This window comes from Anopheles stephensi, chromosome X (genome assembly GCF_013141755.1).
Source record: "Anopheles stephensi strain Indian chromosome X, UCI_ANSTEP_V1.0, whole genome shotgun sequence".
In the NCBI taxonomy this organism is placed as follows: Eukaryota; Metazoa; Arthropoda; class Insecta; order Diptera; family Culicidae; genus Anopheles; species Anopheles stephensi.
Window position 1 is genome coordinate 1,526,098 of NC_050201.1, and position 25,795 is coordinate 1,551,892.

At 47.9% G+C, this 25,795-nt stretch overlaps 1 protein-coding gene across 1 annotated transcript; it reads left to right on the top strand.

Annotated features, from left to right (window-relative positions):
- The first annotated feature begins 12,177 nt into the window (after positions 1 to 12,177).
- Positions 12,178 to 12,845, top strand: LOC118502996 (small lysine-rich protein 1). The gene has a single exon (XM_036035808.1). It carries the CDS (start codon positions 12,339 to 12,341, stop codon positions 12,678 to 12,680), a length of 342 nt encoding a protein of 113 aa, XP_035891701.1. The 5' UTR covers positions 12,178 to 12,338; the 3' UTR covers positions 12,681 to 12,845.
- The last annotated feature ends 12,950 nt before the right edge of the window (positions 12,846 to 25,795 follow it).

The following is a 25,795-nucleotide window of genomic DNA, read 5'->3' on the forward strand; positions in this document are numbered from 1 at the left end:
TTAGCAGCTCTCTGGCGACTTGTGGACCGGGGCGTAGCAAACGGAACAACAAAAGCACACAACAGAAAATAAAATAGTGTACGAATAATACGAATCGCACCGGGCCGCCACTCTGCGAAATTCGTGTCCCCGTGACTTCACAGCGAGAATGGCGGCACGGAAGATGGAGCTGCGCGCGCGCACACACACACACACACACACACACTCGGGGTTTCAAATGCATTTTGAATGTTTTCTGCCAAGCTGAGCTGCATTTATTCGACCGATAAAGTGTAACCCATTATCAGCAGGGTTTTTAAAGAGCGTAGCCACCAGAAGGCGCGCCATTCGCCCCGTACAGCATGGCTGCGGCCGTTTTTGCCGGTCTGGTGGATATTAATCAGTCGACGAACCGGACCAGGTCTGTTGCCTTTTTTTTCTCTGTGGTCGGTCTCAACAGTTTGCAGCTCCAAAAACAGCGAACGAAACCACAACCACAGCCACGAAGCTATTTCGCTCGGTTAGTGAACTGGGTGCGTGAGAAGTCTTTGGGCAATTCCTGACGTAAAGGAGTGAAGATATACATAAGGCTTGTATCACCTCCAAGTCTTACTGGAGAAATGGAGTCTAATATGAACTGATTCTACAATACTAACTTCAAGTGTCCTCTAGTTAATGTACAAATGAAGAGTTTAGAACCGGTCAGGCCTTCAGATCTTCTGGCCGAGTTCCAAAGATGACGGGACCACACTTGGTCTCAGCTGGAAGGAAAGACAGCCAGGGTGTATGAGTGGTGACATTGGACCCGTTAGTCCCGAAGAACCAACTCCTTCTAGCAGCAAAAGGAGGAAAGGAAAAGAACGCACAACCGCGGTGACATTCAACGCCCAAACTCGAAATGTCATCAGGTGTGCGTTCCCTGTGCGTACAGTGTCAGGTGCAGTTCGTACCGTGTATGTCCCACCCGCGCTATTCATCACTCACGGCGCTATCTGTGATCGAACTGTCGGTTAGCGTTTTTGTCCCGCCCGCTCCCTCGTCACATAATTGTTGTTGGGTTTATCTTTTTACAGCTCCTTTCGAGAATGGTTCTTCTCTTTATGTCCACCTTCTAAATCGGTCCCCTTTTTTTTTGGTCTAATTGTGTTTTCCTTTCTAAGGAGGTTTATGAGGACAGTGTTGACGTTTCGTTCGGCTACTTCTCTTGAATGCTATCCACACCTGTGCTAGGGTTGTCCTGTCCTGCAGTGCAAAGATGTACCTTGATGATTAAAGACTTAGTTTTGAGAACGCTTGTCATTAAATTAAGAGAGTTCTAGACATAGTGGCCTTTCGACGAAGTTCCTCATATGAGGCCCCTAATGCGAGGCCCTTAGTACGAGACATCATCACTCTTGAGCAATGTTGAGAGCATCATTGTATCATCAGGTAAATCGAACAACCAAGAATCAATATCCACTACATTCGAAAATGTCCGCAACTTACGAGGATATCTCTTCTTCTTTTGCTTCCAGAAGTCTTGGTCTACCATGTCTGAATTCCTAGACTTGACTTGTAGCTGAATTTTGATTGAGATTTGATATGAGATCCCTCCCCAGAACTCCTAGACTTGATTTACCTGTAGCTGAAAAGTCCGGACGAGATTTGATATCATATCCCTCCTTCTGTGATCTGTGAAGAGAAGAGTGCCAAATTAGTCATCAAATGTTTATCAGACCCATAACGATAGATCATGCTTGGTGAAGATAGCTCACCCAAATGCCTTAAAAGAGGTTTTAAACGAAGAATACCCGAAATCCAGGCAATCAGTCAAACTGCTTCAACTTGAACCAGTTATCTGAATTAAGAGCCCTATATTTTCGACGAGACTCTGAGAGCTCTTCCCACCAATCAGTCAGAGTTCAAGACGCGGTGCACTTTCAACCTCAAGTCTTGCAAAAGAGAAAATACATCCCCTCACCGTGTCCCGCAGAAGAAGAAGAAGAAGCAGAAGGAGGTAAACAAAGCTGCCCCAACATTTTGCCCGAAAACCTGGGAACTCCATCCTGTACAACACCGCGTACCGTACAATGCCGTGATGTTGACCGTAACGTGGCGACATCTAATTTATTGCCAATTTAATGCGTATTTTATGGACCCATAGAGATAGCGTTAAGTATTCATTTACATTAGCATTATCGCCCAGCGTTTCGGGGCTTTGCTCGCTCGCGGTATGTTTATATGCGCTCGGCTCCGTCTACTGCTGCTGCTGCCGCCGCTGCATCCTTGCTGCATTGGTGTGCCGTGCCAAAAATCGTGCTCTCCACGAATCAATGACCAGGTCAACAATCTGCGAAGATCTTTACCTTCGCGCTTGGGGATGGGAGTTTGGTTTCGCAGTGGTCGAAACTACGCCGAAAGTGTGCAATGTTCAGTGTAATCGTGCGGTGGAAAGAGCACGGTGAAGGTGATCGCTTGTTTCTTTATCGCTTAATTTGCGAATACAAGCATTAAGAGGTGACGACATGGATACAATGGTGGGGCATCACTCACCGACAGTTTTCAATGGGGTGAAGTCCAGCACGACATTGAAACTGTTGGTGGACAAGTCGTACACAGACGGAGTAGAAAGATCCCGCATCGAACGATTTACCAGATGCGGTACAGAGATTAGCTTGGAGTATCTTCTTTTAATTACCGACGCTTAATTAATCGCACCAGTCAGAACTGGTCCAGATCGAAGCCAGATCCCTAACATCATCCGGCACGAGGAAAACTTACGGGACGCATGAATTATGCCCATTATAATGGACAGCCATCGGAAATGGCATTTACGATCCTTTCTATCGATCTGATCTCTAGTTTCATGAGGTTCGTTAAACCGCTTTCATAGGAGTGTAAATTTAGTTTTACAGCTCCGCCGCTGACAGTTGGATGGGTGCAAAGCCCGCAATCGCACACACAACAACCCATCCCACCCGATGCATTTTGCACCTCGTTAATCCAGTGCAAATATTCCATAAACGGTTGGCTAATGGGATTGTGTTCTTTTTATTACCTTAGCTCCACTCATTTATCGTGGCTCGCCGATCGCCGATAGTGGGTCATAAAACGCGACGCAAAGGTACCGCGCCTCGAGGAGAGACTAGTTTTTTTTTGTGGGCTATAAACCGATCGGTCGAGCCTGTTTGTGAAGAAAGTGACAAAGCTGGGTTCGGCGTACACCGACACGTCGATTGAGTTTTAAAATGTCAGCAGACGGTGAAGAGGAGGAGGGAGAAGATATGGCTGAGACCGCTATAAGTTAATGTCTTTCTGCTGGACAAGTTTGGAGGAATGTTTGAGATGATCAACCTCGACTCAACTTAAAAGCAAACCTTATCACAGATAGGGTCGAGATAGTTTTATGCTCAAACAAACGAGTTTGATAATAAGATTCCAATACTCTCCAGCTGCTCTTCCATAGAAAAGGTCATCTTCAACGCATGAAGTAGAGTCCTCAAAATTGACGATACAGGTATTTATAACTGGAGCGAAGAGAGCTCGAAGATTTGAGTCTCAGTCTGAGATTGGAGGCCTTTTGAAATATCGTAGAATCCAGTGATTAATCAAATGATGGCTGTAGTACGCCACTGCCTAGAGTCCCGAAGCATGAGCACGGGATATAATTGAAGCCTCCAACATCTATTGTATACAGGACATCTAACGAGTTTGATCCACCACTAGCAGGAAGTCTCTGAATTCTATTGAAGTCAGTGGTAGATCAAGGTCTTTGGAGGCTCAGAGCGGAATGGCAATTAAGGCCCTTCTAATTGTGAGTTGTTTGAGAGTAAGACCAACAGGATTTCCCTCGTGGACGAGACCCTGAGAAACTTTGAGGTTATGCTCTTAGAACTATTGGTGAAAAAAGCATGTCACAGAGCTCAAGTAAATCGCAGGGTTTGAGGTTCAAATCTGATCCACCTAAAAGACTCTCTCTGCTTAAAGACTGTTCATAGTCACAGGCAGAAGGACGTGAAGTTCCATGAGGTCTAGAAGCCAGAATGTATGGCTGCTAGTTCCGCTCCTCTAGGAGAACTATCCTGAAGAGTTCAACTGGCAGTACGTCGTGATTTGTTGCCTTGTTTTCAATTCTCTACTCCCACCGTTCTTGTTCTGGGTTCAAGTCTAATTATCACTATTTCTGCACATCGATAAGACATCATCTCCATCTTTAATGTACAAACGCAAATAAGTCACCCAGACATTACCGTGAGCTGCGTAAATCCTTCATCTTCATTAACAAACCACATACCAACGCCTGACTGCCTGAAACCGCGCACACCGATTGTGCGTTGTGCAAGTTGTGACAACCAAACCCCTCATCTGGCGCTGCTTAACGCGATAAAATAAGGCGCTTGATGCTGTTGCATCCCGCGCGCGATTGCTGAGATCGTTATGCTTATGGCCACTTACCCGGTACTTCACGTCACCGGGCAACACGCCACGGCCGAGACTTGAAAATCCATCCCTTCCTCCCCTCCCCCAGGCGCACTCGGTCGGTGAAGTGGATAAACTCTTGCATCGTATGCACTCGGTAACCGCGGGGTAGAAGCACGGTAACATCCATCACGGAAATTCCACACGCGACATCTTCACGCGCATCGCCGAACGAGAAACCTCCGTCAAGTACCTCGGGGTCCTAGGGATTGCGTACCGCGGGTCACATTAGCCTAATGGGAGACCCTGTCGTCGCGGTTATGTGCGTCGGCGGGGCTTCGCTTGTCACCGGAATTGTCAACTGCACTCAATTACACCCTTTATTTAGAGTGTTTTTAATCTTTTTCGGCGTTGTTGTTGCGTTCCCACATTGCCACCGGTCCGTCCGGACAACCCTTAAAGGGCCAGCGCAAGCTGTGCGATACTCTCTCTCTCTCTCTCTCTCTCTCTCTCTCTCTGTCTCTCCCTTTCTTTCAAGGATAGATTGCTAAGTGGAAAAAGATGTCCCACTTGGGTTGGTACATTCTCCGTTAACCATTTTATAGACTTCCGATCCGTGTACGGTCCCTGGTCCGGATTTCCGAAGTCATCGCGGTAATCACAGGCAGGAAGCCAGCCCTCCCGACACCGAACGCAAACAACTGCTTATGTACATGAATGTGTGTCTCTTTTTTCCACTTTCGTCCCCTGGCACTGTGTTTCAGTGCGCTTCTTCCCTTTATTTAAGGACACCGTATGCCTTGGTAGGAAACGGGCACCCATTACATCCGCACGGATACAACGTCACTTTATGAGTCCTGCGGGAAATCAGGAAACGTATTTTAAAAATTAATTTCAATGACGTACAGAACGCTCGGTGTCTTCGGGGTTGGAGATGAAATCCCAACCGGAGTGCTGTCTAGCGGGAATGATGCGTAACGTCACGTGTACTGCGTGGGATTTAAGATTAGCTCCTTCTTGTTTTTTGCTTTCGGAAGATAAATCGAATGGATGGTGCGAGCACTAGAGTATCTTGGATGGTTTTGTAGCTTTAATTGGAAAGGCTCTAGGCGTTGAGTTTTCTGAGAAACTGTATTTCTATTTCAAATTTATTTTAATTGAAGAAGTTATATCAGATATTGAAATCATTGAGTCCAGGAAAATTTTCTGAGGTTTGGACGGGAAGTCTGAGGACTTCAAAGAATAGACTGATAAGGATTTCTCCGTGTAATCATTGATGCTATCAAGTTGGGATTCATTAGTATTATAGTTTATCTAATCAATCTAGGGGAGGTTCGATGGTAGAGTCGATAGAGCCATCGGTCTTCTCTCATCAGGACTAGAGATGGAATCCTTGAAGTGAGCACTGACCATCCCCGACCATGTGAGGTATCAATCAATCAAGTCTAGTAAACCATTATACGGCCTGGATGACCTAGAAGGTCCTTAGACCAAGAAGAGATATTCATCTAGTTGTGTCTCTCTCCATAATCAGAGGCTTAAGCTACTCCATCTGGTCTTTGGCTTCTCCGGGTTTATTCCCAATGTTTACAAACAGTTCGAAACTCATCATGGCTAGTCCAACTTCAGCATTTTAGCAAACCCAACTCAACCCCTCCAGAATGTGCCCAACAGCAATGATTTTACTGAAGCCCACACTCCACGGTCCACCATTGTCGCTCTATGTGTTACGCTTCGTTGGCGCGGAAAATTATATTACCCTCCGAGAGAATCTTCACCGTGCCAAAAACCTTGACGCCGTACCCTTGTTATCCTCGGTAGCGCCGAATTTTTTTCCCTCTCTCTCTCGTTGGCCTTCCATTTTTGATGTCTCATTTATATCGAACGGGTCGGTAATCCCGGATTCCCGGCTACCAAAATCCACCTGATCCGTCTCGGTTCCAGTGCGCGTGTGTGTGTGTGGGATAAAGGTAACAAATGACTTTTCCGTTCCGTTGCACACGACCCTAGCGAGAGTAGCGGAGGTAATCTAGGCAAGGATGACTTCCAGCAAGGATAAAGTACGCCAACTACCCTTCATTGCCGCATGAGCCAAGGGATAATGGTGAGTGCTTTGGGTGTAAAATATGGCAAAATAAGACTCTAGCCCGCACGTGGCATAGAACGTGGGGGAAGTGGTGGTTGGATGGGTGGATGATACAAGTGAACCGTTAAAAGTCAAATGAAAATTACATTTCCACTTGATGCAGATGGCTCGAAGGGGTTCTGGGAGTCCTAGCTTTTTGGGCAGACAGACTTCGATCTGAACCACTGGATGGTGGATGGTCTGGTGCACTAATTTGGAGCGGGTTAATGGTGTCGAAGCTACCACAACCGATGCCTTTACATAAATCTTGCCCCGTAAATCGGGGGGGTAAGTAGCGAGAGTTATCGTTTGTCACAACGAAAGGGTTAATTGAGAGTCGTGAAGTGGATTTGAGAGAAAATAATTACTTCAAAAGGTTAACAGGAGTGCGTTGGGCAATTAAACCTGAAGCAGGACAAATTGTTGGAGGGCGAAGTGATGAACAATATTTGGGGGACGATGCAGATGTTTGGAAGTCTCATTGGCAGACATAGATATTCCTTATTTTGTCCGAGCTTTCACTTCTCGAGCTTTTTAATTTCAATATCCCGCGAAAGATTTGGCTTATCTCATCACTCCTGACCACTGGAGGAAACTTGATTCTTCTTTTATTTTTGATCAATGCACAAATTCTACGCAGTGTTTTCATCCGCTTCACCATGGTTCAGTTGACATGCGAATAATTAACATCAACCACCTCAGCACCTTCGCACGGTCGTCGGGAAGGTTTGTTTTGATATGCATACTTCCAGTCCGGGTGCCAGCCAAACATTCGGAACGCATCCCTGTATCCACGTTCCATTGGCCCGGTCCAAACTCCAGAGGAAGCAATAAACAAATGTAAGACACAAGAGACACACAGAGAGCCAACAACAAGCCCAAAAAACAAAGCCATTGGGAAGACCGGCTGCAAAACGTTTGCCGTTGAGGACGATAGCGAAGGCAAGGCCGCCTGTTGCGTGTCCTCCGCGTGTGTAGGACAGGGAACAAGCACGACAAGAAACCGGGCGCTTAAAGGTACACGAATTACAGCTGCTTTGCAGGGGCGCGTACACCACACGCGTGTAGACGAATGAGACGACACAAACTTCTTGAAGATATTACTGAAAAAGTTCGGCCTAATGTGCGCCTAGCGATCGTGCCCGATAAGATACAGATATACTCGGTATCAGTATCGAGTTACGGCACACAATGTCCACATCTCGCCTTCCAGCAGGCAAGCAGCCACCTCTCAAGTCACCGAACCGGAAGAACGTGAGGACCGGGCGTTGCGGTGCGTGGGCTAACGCCTGGGCGCTGGAATATATACACGATTATAAAACTGCACATCCACTGCACAGTTTGGGGTCCGCGTTAATTAACCAAACTCACCCGCCCGAAAAATGTTGGCCAAGCACTTCCAACGACCTACCTTGAATCGTCGTCGCAAAACCAGTCGCCAAAGGTCCGTCCAGCGGATATCTGCAGGCACCGGGGAGACCAGTTTGCAATCAACCATTGCGCCTGCTACGCCTTTACCTTGGATGACGGCTTAAATTTACTAGGTCGGGCAAAGCAATTGACCTTAACTTCACATCCGATCGCCTATCGCGCCCAAAACATTAACCGCAACCAAACGAGACATATTAGAGATGATTTGCTTATGAGCCCGTTCCCCGGCAATAAGTTGATTACGATCAAAAGCGGAACGGTGGTTGTTGGTTTGGCGCTGTTTGTTTGTCAGCATAATGAAAAATAAATTATGGCCATTCGTGAAGCAAATAAGCGTACCTATTTCGAATTTTACAGGGTTTCCGAGAAGAACTAACGATGTGCGAGCCATTTCTGGGCAATGGCTAGGATGAAGTAAACAATTGCCAGGTAGAACTGGCGATCTGTTACCCTTTCTAGACTATGGCCAAGTTGAACTAGACACAGGCTAGGTTGAAGTGGATGATGGCCAGGTTGAACTGAAATGTCAAATTTGAAACCTTAATTTTAACCTTAATTTAAGGTAACTCAGTAGTGAAAAGTGAGTGCCGTGAGTGGGGCTAGGGGCTAGGATCTATTCAGACTTTAGCCCCATCTTTCGCCTTGCCTCAACAAGAGGATCAATCTCGTATGATTACTTTCGTCCAAAAATCACTACGAGAGAATTAATCTTGAATTGCCTTTGACAGATGCCTCAGCTACTTTTGCACTCTCAGTTAGAAGCGTTCCAGGCTGAATGACAGTATAGTCTTTCAACACTCCTTATTCTGACAGCTTCCGACAGCTCTTACTCTATCATCGTAAACCAACGAACCGGCCAAGAATCTTCTCACAGCAGAACAAAAACAAAACATACCATCATCCAGGTGCTGACGAACCGCGATAACAAAAAAAAACCTAACGATACACACATAAAAGGTAAATAATAATAAAAATCACCATTCAGCTTTGACAGAATAACACAAACAACACAAAACACGAACAGACACTCCCGGCTGGAACTATCGGATTGGGGCGGACCTGGGCACATAAATCAATATTAACGATACACCTTAACCCAACGTTCGCCGGGACGTTGGGTCTTCTCGGTCTTGGGGCTTCGGTCCGGGCGCACCGGGCAGTTTGGTGTAGAGCCGGTGTTGCTTTACGTGCAAAATTTATATGAGAACGGGCAGCCTGTCCCCTAATTAGTATGTTAATTGTCAATTTATTTCTAACATGAAAATTGATTACCAACCACGAGCCTCCGTGTGTAAGATGGCGGCTGCAGAAGCTACGGGCCGATTAGAGGCGACATTGGCACGACGGAAAACCCATTGTAATAACCAAAAATTGTCTCCTCCATGGTGCTCTCACGGAGGTCGTTGAGCCAGCCAGGAACCGTCCTGAGTTGTCCGGAAAACTGACGACGCCTGTGACGGTTACCGTATCGTGCAATAAGTCATACACACTTGCTGGGAAGTTTGCCAATGATGCCAATGGTGTCGACGCACGATGAGACCGTTTTACATATTTGGCCGAGTCTCGTAGAGGAGTATGTTTACGTACTTGCGAGCAATGAAGGAATGGAGAGCTTGAACGGACAACTCCCTACTTTATTGTGTGTCATAAACGATATGTAAATTACATGTTTACCTCTTCGGAGAGTTTGTTGAAACGATTGAGGTTGAGCCATCCCTTGCAATTTTGTTGAGGGTTCTTCAAAGTCCATACATTTTACAACATCTCCTACAACATTCTCCTAGATATCTTCGACTAGTTAAGATCGTTTTATGCCCTGACATCATATCACCTCACGACCAAGTTCTGACAAAGAATAAGCTCCTCTACAAAGTTCAGAAATTCTTCCAAGATGTCAGAGTTATCAGAATTCTTCCTAGACCTAGATTTAGCTTCGTTCAAACTCTTCTACACCGATACCTATTGCAACTCTGAACTAGGTAAAATAACTCTTCCGAGCTGAAGCTACTCGTTCATCATTTCGTCGCCAATCGTTTCTTCTGCCTCTTTCAACAAACCTCGAAAGGGCTCCGAAAGCCCTGCAAAAGAAAACCAGCAAAGGGTCGTCCCCAACAGCCTTTCGTACCGAGTGTCCGGCCAGCGACGAAGCTTCGGTTGCTTAAGTACACAAATCGTTCGCGAAAATCAAACATCGTCCTTCACACGCCTCCCGGTTGTCGGTCGGCAAAAAAAAACCCCCGGCGAACCGGCCAGCGAAAACGGAAACGCGGATAAAATAATAGCACAGTTACCGTAACAGTAATAGAAACAATAAAGTATTAATGGCAAAAGCCCGCGATCCCGGCACTGTGTTGCCAGCGTCCCGGTCGCCGTGTGCAAACAACACCCGACAACAGCAGCAGCAGCAGCAGCCTCTGGGCCGAGTGTGTGACTTGTGCGAGGTGCGGGTAGCGGGTGTGAAGACGCCGGGGCAGCGGGTTCGGGTCTCGGGACCCTTTTTCGCGTCTCGCGCGACTTCGGAGGCCGAGCCTACCTGTCCGTTCCCGAAGGGCGCGTCTGAGTCTTCACGAAAATGGAAAAATTGATAGGACCACCCCTTTAATGAAGCCCTAATTATAGTGTGCGTCCGGAGCATGTGGCACCCACGTTGGCACGGCGTTGAAATGCAAACCGGAGCGATCTTGGAGAGGTTTTTTTTTGTTTCGAGTGTCTTGGTTTTTTCGCATCTCCCTTTTCTGTTGCCCAAGTCTTCTGAGTGTGCTGGAAGCTTGTTAGACGTTTGTTTTCTTAGTCCTTCGCTGAGGAAGGGCGTGCCGCCATTCAACACCTTCCACCTTTGCGCCTTGTTACCACCCAGCAAGATGCTCTCGGCTCATCGTGTTGTAAGAGGACTAGAGACCGAGTGCAAGGCTCCGAGGTCTCTGGGAGATTCTCCCCGTGGAAGTAACAAGGTGCCGCACTGCACATCGGCTTAGTGCGGCGTGCAGGTCATTCGCAGATTTCGGGTCAACCCTCAGCAGCCCGGACGCAAGTCCAGCGATTAATTACGATACGACCTTACGGCGAGAGTTTATCAACCTTGGGCAGGGATGCTCCTTTGTTTTTTTGAGCGGTGTAGGATCTATACCATCAGGTGGCAATGTGCTCATAAATCTTGCAACACGGCAGCCCTGCCGTAGTCCGCCGACGGCGCAGATGGCGCGTGATTTGCCGCGGAGGTACACCGGAGGACCTGCCCGAAAACCTACTGCAGCTCCCGACCGACCAACCGCATCGAGTCACCCGGGAAGGCTATAGTTTTGCAGGCGGTGTTGCACCGATGCATGATTTATATGGGTACGGGCGAAAATTCGGATCGTGGATCCTGGTCACGGCACCGTCGAGAGATCCTCCATTCCCGAAGGCCGTTTTCTCTGTATGCGTTCCTTTAGTCTGTGTAGGTCTCTGCTTGAAGTAGGTGAGCATGAAAGTGCATCTCTCGCAGCTCATGATTATCATCTTCAGGCTTCCTCCATTTCCCCAATCCTCACGCTGTAAGGAAGAAAAATATTGCCACCGAACGCTGATAATGAGTGAAGGCGCTGAAAAGCAAATCTCGCGCGGCATTTTTCCACCCAAATGGGGGATAGCAAAAAAAAAAACAACCACACAAAGTTGGCGCACAAACCGCAAGGACCACCGGCCGTGCAGGGCCGACAAGAATTACGAGCTCGGTCGAGCTTCACATCTCTTCCCTTTTTACCGTCCCATCGATGACAGTGGTCTGGAAACGTCCCACGTTCGGCAGGCAGGACCGGGTGAGGGGAGTGTGCGAGAAGCGAAATTTAATTTCGATATTTATTGCCTCATCGGACGTGGAAAACGGGTGGGGGGTTCCGATAAGATCGGGGCCGGACCGCCTAGTACGGTGAGGTTGCTCTGGTTCGCACATGAATATTTATGCTTCTTTGCGCGAGTGCGTAGCGTGAACCGTACCTACCACCAATTGCGGACCTGAGGATGAAGCCAATTCACGACCCATGATGAATGGTCGTTCCATTGCTGCTTTCCAGAAGGGGGGGGGGGGGGGGGGGCACAGACTCCATCCGTTTCCCGAGCACCAAGAAGTTTTCTCAAGCGAACGTTGGATTATGCAACTTGAGGTTTGAGGTGTTCTGGGAATTCTGAGGTTCCCTTCAATGCCTGATACCGGGCTAAAAACCCTGTACCATTTGACACATTCTAGCTGCGCTTAATCAACACTAGATGGCACCACCCGCTTCAAGCTCCGTTAGTCCGTTACCAAGCAACACCTTGTTGGATCAATGTCTTGTGTTATTGTTGGGTGTACGTAAAATCGTCCCCGGAGTTGCACAGACCAGTGTATCATCAAGCATCGTGCGAGGTGGTCCCTGTTGTGCGTGGGATGGGCGGCAAGGGCAAGAAAAAGAAGGGAGCAAAGGATACTTCCGGTGGCGGCAGTACAGGTGGCAGCGGAGGAGCGGCCGGTGGCTCCAGCACACCGGCCAAGGATAAACCGGAAGCGGAGGAGGGCGACGAGGAGGATGGTGAGGCGAAACCGAAGAAGGGGAAAGGCAAGAAGGGCAAGGGTAAGGGTGGCAAGTCGTCCAAGTTCCAGGGTGACATCTTTAATGAGGCGGCCATGGAGAACGCGTACTACATCTGTCACAACATCCAGGATGTGCTGAAGTCACGCGGATTCGCCTGGCCCGAGGGTCAGAAGAAGAAAAAGAAGGGCAAAAAGTGAAGTAGTGCGGGACTTTGACGAGATGTAAAGACTGTCAGTGAACTGCTAGTGCCATGATGGTTACGCCTGTTTCTAGGCAACGCGCTGTTGTGTATAGGGTATCGTACGAGCCGTGACCAATAAATGTAAACAAACAGTTCGAGTTGGCTAAAGCTAATGAATAAAAGCAACAAATTCTTACCAAACTTTCCAAAAAAAAACCCCTTTGTAGAGACAGGTTCGTTTCGCTCCGTTCAAACTTCAAACCGAGTGGTGTGTCTGTCGCTTTGAAGTCGCTTCCAATCCGCGTACCTCATCCATCGTGTCGTATGTCATCAATCAGCTTCTGCAATCCCGCGGAATGTCTTAAAACTGAAGCCGCCCGCAGTGCATACCCGTATCAATCAAATCCCTGGTGCGTTCCCTGGCGTGTCCGTTTCGATTGTGTGCGGGATCATCGAAATGAACGGGTTCACCATGAACGGAGGACCCACTTGTGGTCAAAGTCCTCTTCCACGATCAGCTGGAAGTCGTACGGTGAAGAATTCGTCCGTAACGGAGACAGCGGTTGGCCCAAGACGTCAACCCAATACCTTTGAGCCTCCGAGATCACCGAGCATTCCTTCAACGAAAACGAGGGGGGCAAGAATTTTTCGCTGGAGGATCAGTAAACACCACGGCACCAATAGTAGTAGTACCGCGAGGGTCGACGAGAATCGGAATCGGAGGTCACGTTCGAGCTTGGCGAGGCACACCGGCGGGATTTTTATTTGATTGACTGACTCAGCGCTCCGGATACGATAAAGGTCTAAAACAAACACATCACCCCAGGATCCGTCGGCCGTGGATCGTGGTCTTTATTCACCGGGTCGAGCGGGCAGCGTGCAGTGCAGGACCCCGGGATGATGAGCCCGAGACGGACTGCTGCTCGTGCGCCTCCACAAATCTGAGGCCAAAATGGGTATTTAAAATCCAAACCTCCCGATATCTGTCGAGTCGCTCGTTGTCTCGCGTTTCACCGAAAGTCTCACACACTTTAGAACACGACAGGGCACGATATGGTCACCCCCGACCCCCGGAAAGGCAGCATCCGCTTCGTTCCGCTGCACAGCATGCAAATTGATGATTAGTAAAATAATATGGGCAAACACGAAGAAAAAAAAAAACACCCAACAAACGGGAACGCAAAACGAAAAACAGTAGGTGGTAACTAAATGGAACCTGGGATAATGGCGAATCTTTGGGCGAATGGGCATTCACGATCGGTGATCGAATTCCCTGGGCGAGAGTTTTCATCGCGCTACACTCCAATCAGGTTCATCCGCCCGATTCAAATGCACTCGTGTGATATACACCCAGGACCGGGGCTAGCTGTCAAGATCGAAGAATGCTACCGAACCTTGCTTTTCCAGGTAATTTGTTTTGTCTCCAGACTCGCCTTTACCGTACCTTCAAGCTTCTGAATTTTTCGAGCTGTTTGATATTGTTGGTTTTTATCAATTATACACAGAAACAGGCTGCGGATGGCTTCGAAAGGGTAGTTCGTGATAGATGTTTAATGGACACGCATCCATCCATCCCGGTACACGGGGGATGTAAACTGACTGACTTGATTTCGAAGTGATACGATCATCAATCATTGCCAGCCAGCGCAGCGGTGATCCTCGAACGCTCAGTGGAAGAAGGGGAGAAAGAGAGAGAGAGAGAGAGAGAGAGATGAACAACTGCAAACAAGAATCTCGTCGCAAACTTGACGCAAATCGAGCTGACGTGGGCGTCATATTAGGCTCTCTTAACCACCTCGTTCTATCCCAATGACCCAGAGATCCCATCCCCGTGAGGATACAGCAAGAACGAGCGAGAGATGAGTGGGGATGCTACTGGGAGGCACCCAACAGCACCGGGTCAATACAAGTGGCCAGATTGGAATGTCGACTATCATTAGTTTAGCCGGGACCGGTTACCGATTGGGGATAATAAAAAGCGATACTAAGCGTCACTGGTGCACACCGTAACCAACTGTGCATGGACGTTGTCACAGCAAGCGGATCGCGATCGAACCGGACATCAAGTAATGAACTTTAATTAAGGGTGGAGAAATTACCCTGGTGAAGAGCGACTACGCCGAGCCGTATAATGGCGTCCTATTGCGGGTTTGTTTACCTATTAAATCTTACGTCAAGAAGTCTGATGATGTTGTAGGTATGATCAAATTGGGTTTTATGGACTATTAACCTCTAATAAGGCGATTTCTTATATGAACTCTACGACATCCAGTTTACGAGGCTCTCAACTCTTATAGACCTGAAGACCTGAACAAATGAAGGGATCAACATCACAACTTCTACGACTTTCAATGTTGTGAATAAACTGAAATGAACATCTCCTAGATATCTCTTGAGATTTCTCGAACACTTCAGTATTCCAGTCTCCCAATCTCGAACTCTGATCGCTACGTAACAGAATATCTGATCACCCAACAAAACCAGCTCCTTTCAATCTAATCGATCTTCACCGATATTTACTGGGCTCGTTGAAACGTTCAATAGGTGACAACGATAACAACCCACCGTCGTCTCACACTCGGTACCCGTCAAACATCTCCCGGGCAAACAGGAGAGGCACACACGCACACAACAGGTCGATCTCGGGAAGCAAAAGCCCGGAACGGTACTGCAGCGCCTCCCATGCGGGGATGTATAATTACACCCTAATTTTTCAATCATCTCCTCTTCATCGTCCCATAAATTATCTCCCGAAGGTGCTCTCGGGACGTCGCTTCGAGGATCGAGCGTGCCAGAGACGACGATCTCGGTGCATCGGTCGTGCCACGGGCGCCTGCAAAAACTGTACCGTAGCGCTGCTTTTTCGTGGTGTTTACGTTATTTTTTTTTGGGGAAGATTCGTTTCGTTGCAAAAATTCTGCACGCTCGGTTTGTATTCAAATTTCTCTTTTTTCCTGGGACATCCACCAGGGTTAGGCAGAATCGGCGGTACGCGGCATGTGCGCGCCCAGCGCCAAAGGTAAGTTCTTGAACATCTCGGCGCTCGGTCTTCAAACCGAGTCCGGGTCCTATATATTCCAAAACTCTTGGCTTCGTTCCCGGACACGACGGACGAGACCTGACGTGCCCGGGCGAGAAGACGCATATTTTTGTTAGTTTTGAGGTTCCCCGTTTCGCCGTTCCTTGCGCCGTGTTCGTTCGGCGAGCATATCCGAGCTGGATGCACTGGACTGGCCGTTCCAGAGCTTGCGATGTGTGTGAGGTGTCTTGGTCGTTTCGACCTAGCGAACTGCTGCTGGTCCGTTCTCACAGCGTTGTGTCTGTTGGTTTTGTTGACGGTTAAGCCCGCAAGGAATGACGGCAGGTCTGGCGCTGGGCAACTGCTCCATGGCGTCTAGATGCTGCCCGTTGCAAATCTCGCCACTCGCGCTGCCATGGATCCGTGACCCGAAGGTTGGCAGTGTGCGTTGCAGTGCGTTCCTGAAGCCGTAAGGAAGAATTAACATAAAATCCACCTTCCACCAGAGCTCTCTCTCTCTCTCTCTCGGCCAGATCATCCAACAATCAACACTAATCCTCACTCGCCACTCGGACTTCTTCTCCTCTAGCAAAAGCAGGAGGAAGTTATGTGTTGATTTTTTGCATTCGTTTTTTTATACTCTCATGTTCTTGGTGTAGTTTTGCTGTGGTTGTTTTCTTTATATTGGTGATTATTATGCTATATTGTAATTAAAATTAAAACTGATTTTTAAGGCGGATGAATCTTGTTAAACCTGTCTTTAAGTTCCATACACGCCTCCAGGTTAGTTTTGCTACGGGTTTTTGTTTTTGTTTTTCGTTGCTTCTGGTATCTTCCCCTTCCGGATATTCCTCGGTGTCTTCCCCCTTACCCGGCAGCGGTGGGGTTCGTAGTGGAGCCCTCTGCGATAATGTTTGCCCGCTATTGATATGGTCTCTCTCGCAAAGATCGGAGAACCAATGGTTCACCGGCCAGCAGCAGCAGCAGCAGCACGTCACTTCACATGGCAGAAACAAAACGAAATGAAAGCAACAAAACCTCCCCGCCAGCACAGCAGGGGAGTCAAGACCATCAGATTGAAGATTTCGAGAACCTGAAATACGATACCACCACGCGAGAGATGAGCCTGATTGTCGCCGTCTTCTGCTCTGCCCTCGGTTCCGACACGAGTACACCGGGCGTACCCGGGGAAGGTGGAGATCGGCGGCCAAGGCAGGGCACAAAAACGCATCGCGAACTTCGTGTGCGCCGTGGACAGGCCGTGTGAGGATTTCTGATCTCCTCGGATATTTCCCTCCCCCAGTTCCGCCATCTCCGTTCCCGCGTTTTGGTTGTTGCTTCCCCGGAGCCTTAACGGAACCCCACGAGAGAGGGAGAGAGAGGATTTTTTTGACAACATTCCTACGAAAATACCACGAACCGTGACGCAGTGCGCACCGTTATGTTGGGCAGAGCACAGACCGAAGTATCCGCGGCACAGGTACAGTGATCGATCCAAGGTGTCGAGCGGTTCGAGAATTGCCGATCAGGACAATGCTGCAAGTACGCGTGTGAGCCCGTTACTCATGACCTCCGTACAGTGATGACAGCTGAGCGTCCTCCAAAGCTCACCAAGCCCACGTCCGCTCCGACGCTCCTAACACGTTGACAGACACGGCATTCTTGCTTGGTGACAGACGTCCAGCACCCCGTCTCAGTTGTGGCCTAAGTGCCGCCGCCCCAGACGTGAAGAATTTTCCATTAGCCTTTTGTGAACTTGAGACACTTTTCCACAATGCGCACAGCAACATGTGTCAACAATCGGCTGCTTCACGCAATCGAACTTCACCGCACGCGAACGGCGAACCAGCTCACCGAACCGAACCGAAGTGGTGTAGTTGTTTGCGAAACGCGGTACGCGTCGGTATGCCATTTATTTGCACGGCAGACGAGATTTATGGGTGGCGGCATCGCTACAAAAGCCGACGACGCGCACCCTTTAACATGCGGCTAGAGGTCGCTGCTGCCGAGTACGTACGGCCGACTTGGTGCGGGAAGGGGAGTGGGGGGGGGGGGAGGGGAGACAAAAAATGGCGCAACAACAAAGCGACCAATGTATCGACTCGATCAAAATCCAAACCGAAACCTTAAATCAATATATATAAAACAAACAGCGCACTTTGGTTAGACGACGACGAGGCCGAGCAGAAGAGGCGGACAATTGAGGTTCATCCGTACATTCCCCGGTAAGGTTGTGTCCCTTCGAGCGGTACGGATGAACATGATCGAACGGAGTGCTGGGGAAAGAATGGGATAACCCCGACAGGCGATGACTGAGTGCGAACGGAACGGTATTGCGGCAATAGCTGCCTTTGATGTTGCATGATCCTTTTTTTTTTTGGTGCGCGGAAAATCCGGTCGTCTGGCCAACACTGGCCCGAAAGAAAAAGGGCGCCTGAAGGAGTGTTTTCGACTTTGCATCCATTTAGCATTTTGTAAATTAATACAGGGTTGCAAGAAGTGGAAAAAAATGCCTTATCCTGGTACGTGACTCAGAGATAGAGCAAAACACGCTTACATGTCAATCCGTATCTTCGAGAACGCTGATGACATCCGGATAAGCTCTTTGGACTAGATGTAGTGATCAGTTAAGCCTTGCAGAAATCCAGGCGAGTGAGCCTCGTCCTTCAGGGATATCCGTCTTTGTTTAAAGAGGACTTAGCATCCAAGAGGCTTCTTCGTTCGAGAGTTCTCACCGTGGAAAGGAACTCTTCGTCTAAATGACCTCTTCATCAAAGTGACTTTGTTAACCGTACTAGAGACCTCCAAATGGCATCACCGTACAGGAAACCTCGTTGTCTATAAGATCTTGTAGTCTAAAATCCAAGAGACCTCACCGTGTAAAGGAACTCTCCATGCAAAGGATCTCTTCGTCTAAGGAACATTATTGTGCGACCTAATTGTCTAAAGAAAGTTTTGCTGTCGAATCCTAGGTCCAACATTTATTCCACTGACATGTGCATACTGAGGTTATGATACGCCTTCCTGGTGGAGCTGTCACTCCCAGATTTTCTCTCTCCATGAAGATGATAGCGCTCAGTAACGAAGGATAGGTAGATATTGCTAGGCTCAGGAAATCATGCTAGTGGTATAGGATAAAGCTCTAGGTTTTTGAAGGCTATTCTGTTACTTCTGAATCTTTGCGAGCTGTATCAGTAGACTGGGTTTAGCAAGCACAAAAAAGGTTTGGGGTCCTGGACGAACGTCATTTAACCTCACATTTATAACTTCAAATAAGTGACAAGATGGTAGAACCTTTTCACTCCTACCCATCTTATCGTTCATCGCACCACACGCCACAGATACCATACATCCCGGGGAAATATTACAACGCTTCTTCACAGACCCTACCGATATATCGTTCCAGTAAGTGAACTTTTTTTTATGTAGAGCAAAGAAAAAATGGGAAGAAAGAAAACAACGCAGGAACAAAGCCCGCAACGAGGAAAGCGGGCATAAAGAAAGCCATAAGTTATCGGTGTACTTAAGTCGCTTTAGATGAAAATGAAATGGAAAAATATTTCTGTTTGCCCGGTTTTGCCCCGTCGACTGCCGGTGCCAGCGGCAGTTTTCGCCGTGCAAACGAACCGAAATGTTCGTCTTTCTGCTTCACTTTACCCAACGCGCTGGGTTGAGGTTGAGCGTTGGCCCAACACGGGGCGAATGCAAAATAAAAGAGGAAAACCCCCGCACAAAACACGACACACAGCTTGCCCCAAAACATGATCGAAGTAATCAAATAATTCCAGCCGGGAGATTTATATTATCGCAATATTTTAATCCTTATTAAGCGATTTAAATACGTAAATATGCGCACGGCTCGGTGATGGCGCCGTACCGGGGCCGCGGAATATGATCGCGCTCGCTAATCGAGACGAAATGAATGTTGCATTCTGCGGTACAGTGCGGAAAAATTGATTTTTTGTTGTTGCTGGGTTTCGCCCCTTTTTGGCGAACATTACCGTGGCGATGATAGGGAAAATGAGGCAAATGCAAACAGAACTACCATTCGTAAATGTACGGCGCACGCTGTACTTGCCGCCCAACGAACATTTTGGCCGACCTGAGCGAGCGAGCGAGAGAGAGTGCTGGCCTTCTGTGCCATATTCCTTCTCACAATCGTGGTCCTGTAGCACAGTTGTCCAATCCTGGCACGAAACCGGCAAGTGCGTGCGCGTGTGCTTGTGTGTATGCGTCTGCGCGGTGGAAATTGATCATAAGCATAAATCATTCACTCAAACGGCGGCAGACGGAATCGCAATCGAAAAATCGATTCTGCAGCCCTTTTGTCGGCACACCGCAGTCCGGATAGTCGGGCCCCGGGTCGGCACCATTGAAAAGGGCTCTGTTTTTGTATGTTTTTTGGGGAGGTTGTGTTTGTTGCATTATCTGTCCCCATTCAGTGCTCCATCCTTGGGAAAGAGAAGAAAAGAATCAAGCGCAGAAGAAGCGATTACTTGTGCCATTTTACCAACGGGAAAAGGAGTCATTTTTCGTACGCAACATTGTTGCTTTTAATGGACTTTCCTATAAAATGATTAATTTTTTATTACATAGCTTTTAATTATACTAAAAGAGCTCTTTTGTTTTTCTTTTGCAGGAGTGGAATTTTAATTTACCGGCTCTTTCAAATTTGACAGCTGTCAACATTTGAAACCTCGAAATTAAAATGGGTTTCAAAAACACTTTCTTTCCCGCTAGCTACTATTATTTGCATAATTTCGTCACGGTTTCAAGGTTTTGCGACCTTGCTGCAAGGAAGGACCTCGAAAGCGAACGGGAAAGGTCCTCGCAACGGTAGCGCACGCACAACGCATGCAAGGTGCAATCACTTTCACCCGCTACGTGTCAGTGCAGTGGCACGCCAGGAAGTCGTTAATAAGAAGCGTGCAAGATATGGTGAAAGCTAAACAAACAGTAAAGTTATCGCAGGGAACACGAGGCGGGAAAAGGCAGGCAAATTTAGGCAGGGGTAACCTATATCCTGTCGCACCAGCTTTTCCTTCCTCAACAGACTGCATGAGGGCTGTGAAGGTAGTGTCACGCTAAATCTAAACGTAGTTAGTGGAGCTACAGCGACGGACATTAGAGTAAGACTAACTTGTGAATGAAAACTTAGCCTCAGGGCAGATATTGTTGACTATTGAGACCTAATTGAAATTCTTGAAGAAATTTTGCCAGTATTATAGGAAAGGGTATGGTAACTGGTATAAGCGTGATGGAGTTCTTGTGCTGATGATGAAGTCTTTCTACCGGGAGGCCAAGCCCACTTAAAGTTGTAGAGTCATAGAAGAAAGAGAAGTCAGTAGTGCTAGTTCCAGTCAGTAGACTCAGAATCGTGATATTATCTGAAACAGCTCTTGGTGGGTATATCTTCCATTGGATAACATTCTGATTACTTTGTGAAGCTCCACAGTTGAGCCTTCTGAGGCCAGGAGAGTTTCTGACGACCAAACCGAAGAGAAGGACTGTCAAGGAGTAGGTAAAGACTACAGGATATTGTTTCTTGCTCGTTCGATTTCTTAGCATGATTATGTGTTTTGTTTCTAGGTGCATCATTTTCTTTGCCTTTCAATGCTACTAAGCAGCACTTAGGCAGCACTTTCGAAGCTCCCCATGCTCAATACCGCCACAAACAAACCCCATTAAGCCATGTTTGTTTACATAAACCCATTAAATATTACACCTCTAGTCGTTCCAGGCACAGTTACCCTTAAAAAACTCACAACAACAAGCCCACTCGCTCGCTCGTTCTCTCTTCGTATGCAATTATTCACGGTACGTTCGATGCAAAGCTGTCCGTTTGAAATAGAAGGGGCAACTTTTGGGTTGGCGTGTCCTGGACGGCGTGCTGAAGTTCCCGCGTGTGCGTGCCACACACACACACTCACCCGAGACCCACCGTTCATAACTGTTTTGCATGAAATTGAAAATGAAATACGTCCATCGCGTGCTAAATTAAATTCACATTTAGTTATTGTAACGTTTCACCCTTCTATGTTGCCCGCTGGTATGGAAGGGCGCGAGTGTGGCAGCAGCTTTAGTGTTTTGCCTTTCTCCGTTTCTTTTTGCTGTTGTTACTGCTGCTGTTTAGTCGGTAATGGTTGGTAATTCTATTATGGTTCTCTTCCGAATTCGACTCCTATTCGAGAGATCTTGAAAGTGGATAAGGTAAGTTAAAATTGGAGCTGAAGATGTGAAGAATCCCAATGATAGGGGATAGCAATTCTAGATCGAAAGACTCTGGTCTATTGCTCCAAGATCTCCGGACGATCGTTCCTGAACTCTTGAGGATCTCTTATCACTAATGTCACACAATGGACAGTAGGCATCTGTCAGTATTGTCCGATTGACCGATAGTCTGGAGCAACTCCGAACAGCCCAGAGCTTACCCCTTTTTGAAGTCGTCGAAACCTTCTACTCCAGCTCGCAACGTAGTTACCAATCTCAATCGGGATTCTTTATCTGTGCCCGTTGCATCCAAGAACCACCGGACACCGTTGACTTAATTTATTCTCCCATCCCTGGATCCTTTTTCCCTCTCCAGGGTGTCCTATGTGGCAAAAAAGTAAACTCACACACACACACATTTGCAACCGAACAGAGCCGAAAAAATGCATCCGGTCAAGAATTATGACCATGGCGATAAGATTCATCGCATCCTGCGCCGTCGCCATCGAATTGCTTCAAACAAACAAAGGCCAACCTGAAGCAGTGGGAACCGGTGCACGGTGGGGCCAGGGCCGGAATCCGGGACAAGACGGACGAAAAACCAACAGCAACAGCGCTCTTCGCACACACGAGGTGAAGTTTCGATTTCAACGACAACAACCTACAGCACGGGTCGGAATTTCTAAAGGGTCGAGCTCCCATCTATCCCAGCGAGGTTGTAGTACCTCAGTGATCCTGGTGCGGACGGTATGTACGGCGATGAAGATACCGCCACAGTTGAGCCCGCGTTTTTGGGGTCCCAGGCGGATTTCATGTTTTCTCCTCGCTGTCTCTCTCACTCTCTCTCTCTATTCTTCCTTTTGCCGCCTGCTGCACGCCTTTTGTCCATGTTTTTTTGCTGCGTGTGCATGTTATCTAATATTCATTCCCCGAACGCGGCACCGCGCGGCATCTTCGGGTCTTCCTCAAAACCGTGGAGATTGCGACAACAGGACACAAGCGCAAAGCGTTCCTTCGCTTTCCCAGCACAGTCTGCGAGAGTGAAGGCCAAACCTTCTAGCATGCGGTCGGCCCGAACTGTCGCAATTCTTTTGACAGAGATAAATTATCAATTACGGATGAAAAATGTCCACAGGTGACAGGCAGGCAAAGATCGGGTCTCGGTTGTTTTTTTTTTCTTCTTAAGAGCCCAACATGAGCGCTGTGGAAGGTTTTATTATGGGACGAACGCTCACTGGATCAAATATCAGCGCAGCGGTGCTATTTGGAGGGCTTTCATGGCGATTTCAATCGACGTCCACGGAGGACACGGATGTCAGCCCCCAAAACAATGGCACCGGACCGGGATAGTGAAAGACCCACCGATGGAGTGGAGTCCAGACTGGAGGTGTTCCGGGGGAGAGATTATGGGGAGATCCTAGCAGCAGCAGAAGAAGAAGAAGAACATTTTATTCCAAGATTTTGATGCTGTGCTTCCTTGCCGTTTCTGGACGAACCTTGAATCCTTGATTCGTGCCGGACCGTGTTCTCGCTCGTTGGTGTTCTCTGTCTCGTGGAAGCTATGCCCAGAAAGGAGACAAAATCCAGTCCAGCATCACGTCTTACTCTCACACACAACACTGTATCCTTTTTTTTTTTTATTTGGCTTGTTCCGTTTGCCTTCCCTTTCCGGACATCACCCCGTCCTTAAGGATTGAGTTACGGTCTAAATGAGAACATAAAGTGCCATAACAAGCGATAACATGCAAACAATAAAACTCTACAAAAGCACCCCGTTGCGTTGTTGTGTGCGAGACCGCGGTGACTGCCCGTCCGTCTCGCCCTGTCCCGTGCACCTACCAGCGGCGACATGCGAAACGGTTAGGTAAACAGCTCCACCCTGGATGGATATAATGACCAGGGTAGACCGGTAGTCCGGGCTGCGGTGAGTAAACAGCGCCCAGCCCAAAACGGTACCGCCCCCGGTACTTTATGGCCCGTAACGCGACAAGATGCGCATTGTCGGTATGAATTTGTTTTGACAGGTTATCCGAGACGGGGAAGTACGAGTGGACACACCACCACACCAGACGAAGATTGCCGTGTGCCGTAGGTGCCGATTGCATCGTGTGCAGATTTCGCGCTCAAAGTTGATATTGCGAATGTCGGTGGGACCAGCACGAGGACTTTTCATCAACAAAATGTTCTGAGTTCTGATGATTACCTAATTATGCACCGCCTTGCAGAGATTGGCCCGTGACCACCAAATTGGTAACTAGATCTTGCCCTCGCACGCATTGTTTGTATTATTGTACTGCTCTTTTTACCCCTGTTTCATCCGCTTCACATTATCGACCAACGTTTGGTGACAAATTGAACAATCGAGTGGGATGGATTTGAGGCAGCAGTACTCTCTCGCCCCGCTTCCAGTCTCGCTATCTGTCAATCTGAGCAACGCACGCTGACGAGATGCTGTCATGCAGACTTCATACACCGTGCGCGATAGTGACCGAAAATACTGACAGCACAACTATGACATTAATGACGAACTGTTGACGTACAAGTATCGTCCATCTCGACATCACACGGTGCGTTAATCCTGCCGTCGGTGTTTTTATCGGTTACCAAGGGTAACGCGTGTGGGTGCGAATTCACTCCCTTCGCTCGACGGCCGCGGACTGCCGGGAGAAATTGGATCCGGATGGTTTTTCGAGTACTCTCCCGGTGTAGAGTTCACCCTAAACATGACAACTTCCCTCGACAGCGGGAGGTTCCGTACCCGGTTCTGCTTGATCTAAATTTGATTATGTTGAATTAGATGCCGGTGCCGGTGGAGTGCATTAAAGAAATGAAAATAATTGTACCGTGGCCTTTTTTCCTGCTGCTGCTGCTGGTCGCATTAAGGGGTGCTACACTGGAGTGGATGTAGATAGAATCTTGCCGAATGGTATTTTCTGAGGAGATCTCTATGTGTGGTAGCGTATATTGAGCGATATCTTTATTTCTATACATCTCCACAATATAACTTGGTTCTCAGCTAGTTTGAAGAAGATCTGTGATGTTTTTTTTATCTCTTGATTCTACAGTTTCAGAACCTAGAATAGATAGAATAGAACGAAAACACAAGATCTGATTGTTTAAAATCGATACCACACTCAAGAAAAACGTAGACCAGAGCCTCCGATTATTTATCCTAACCTCATCCATTTCGCCACAATAGCTGGAATCTGTTTTCAATACCATAACAAAGGGGAAAACATCCATTAGATTGTAAGTACATCTCATCACACCATCCTGCCAGCAACCGTGCAGAAGGGTCACCAAAAGTTCAGTGCGCCACCCGTGAGACGGAAAATGGAAGTTTCACCCGGTACGCCGACCGGGCGCGTTGCGTGGTGAAGAGTAATTTGGCTATGATTTATGGTCACTTGATGCTTGAAGCTGCTCGCCCTCGGTAAGCGCGCGGGAGAAAAATGGCAACAAATGGTGCAGGTTTTTCCGATGCTCGGTCGATTTTTCTCACCTCGACAATAGAGTCGGGACGCGGTGCGTGTCCAATCTGCGTTAGTGTTAGAACGATGGGTGATTTTTTTTTCCGGTGTTGCTTGTCGGCCGAAATGGGGAAGAAGATGCGGTTGGGTTCTTATCGGAGCGTAAAGATATCGCAGCAGCTGGTACGTTTCCCCATCGTACGAATCGTGCGATGGGATGGATTGAACTTTCACATCTGCGGAGAAGATAAAACTTCCCGTCCCCGAGAAGTTGTTGGATCATCAAAATTAATGTTCTAATCATGTTCGATGGTTGAAGTGTACATCATGAATTTTTCCAAGAGAAATAGGAAGAACCTCTGCAACGATCAATATTTGTATTATCCTACTAATTGTATTTTGTAAGGTTAAGCTACACCTGTCACGTACACA

Coding starts and splice junctions, on each gene's coding strand:
- LOC118502996 (XM_036035808.1), top strand. CDS start 12,339: ATGGGCGGCAAGGGCAAGAAAAAGAAGGGAGCAAAGGATACTTCCGGT.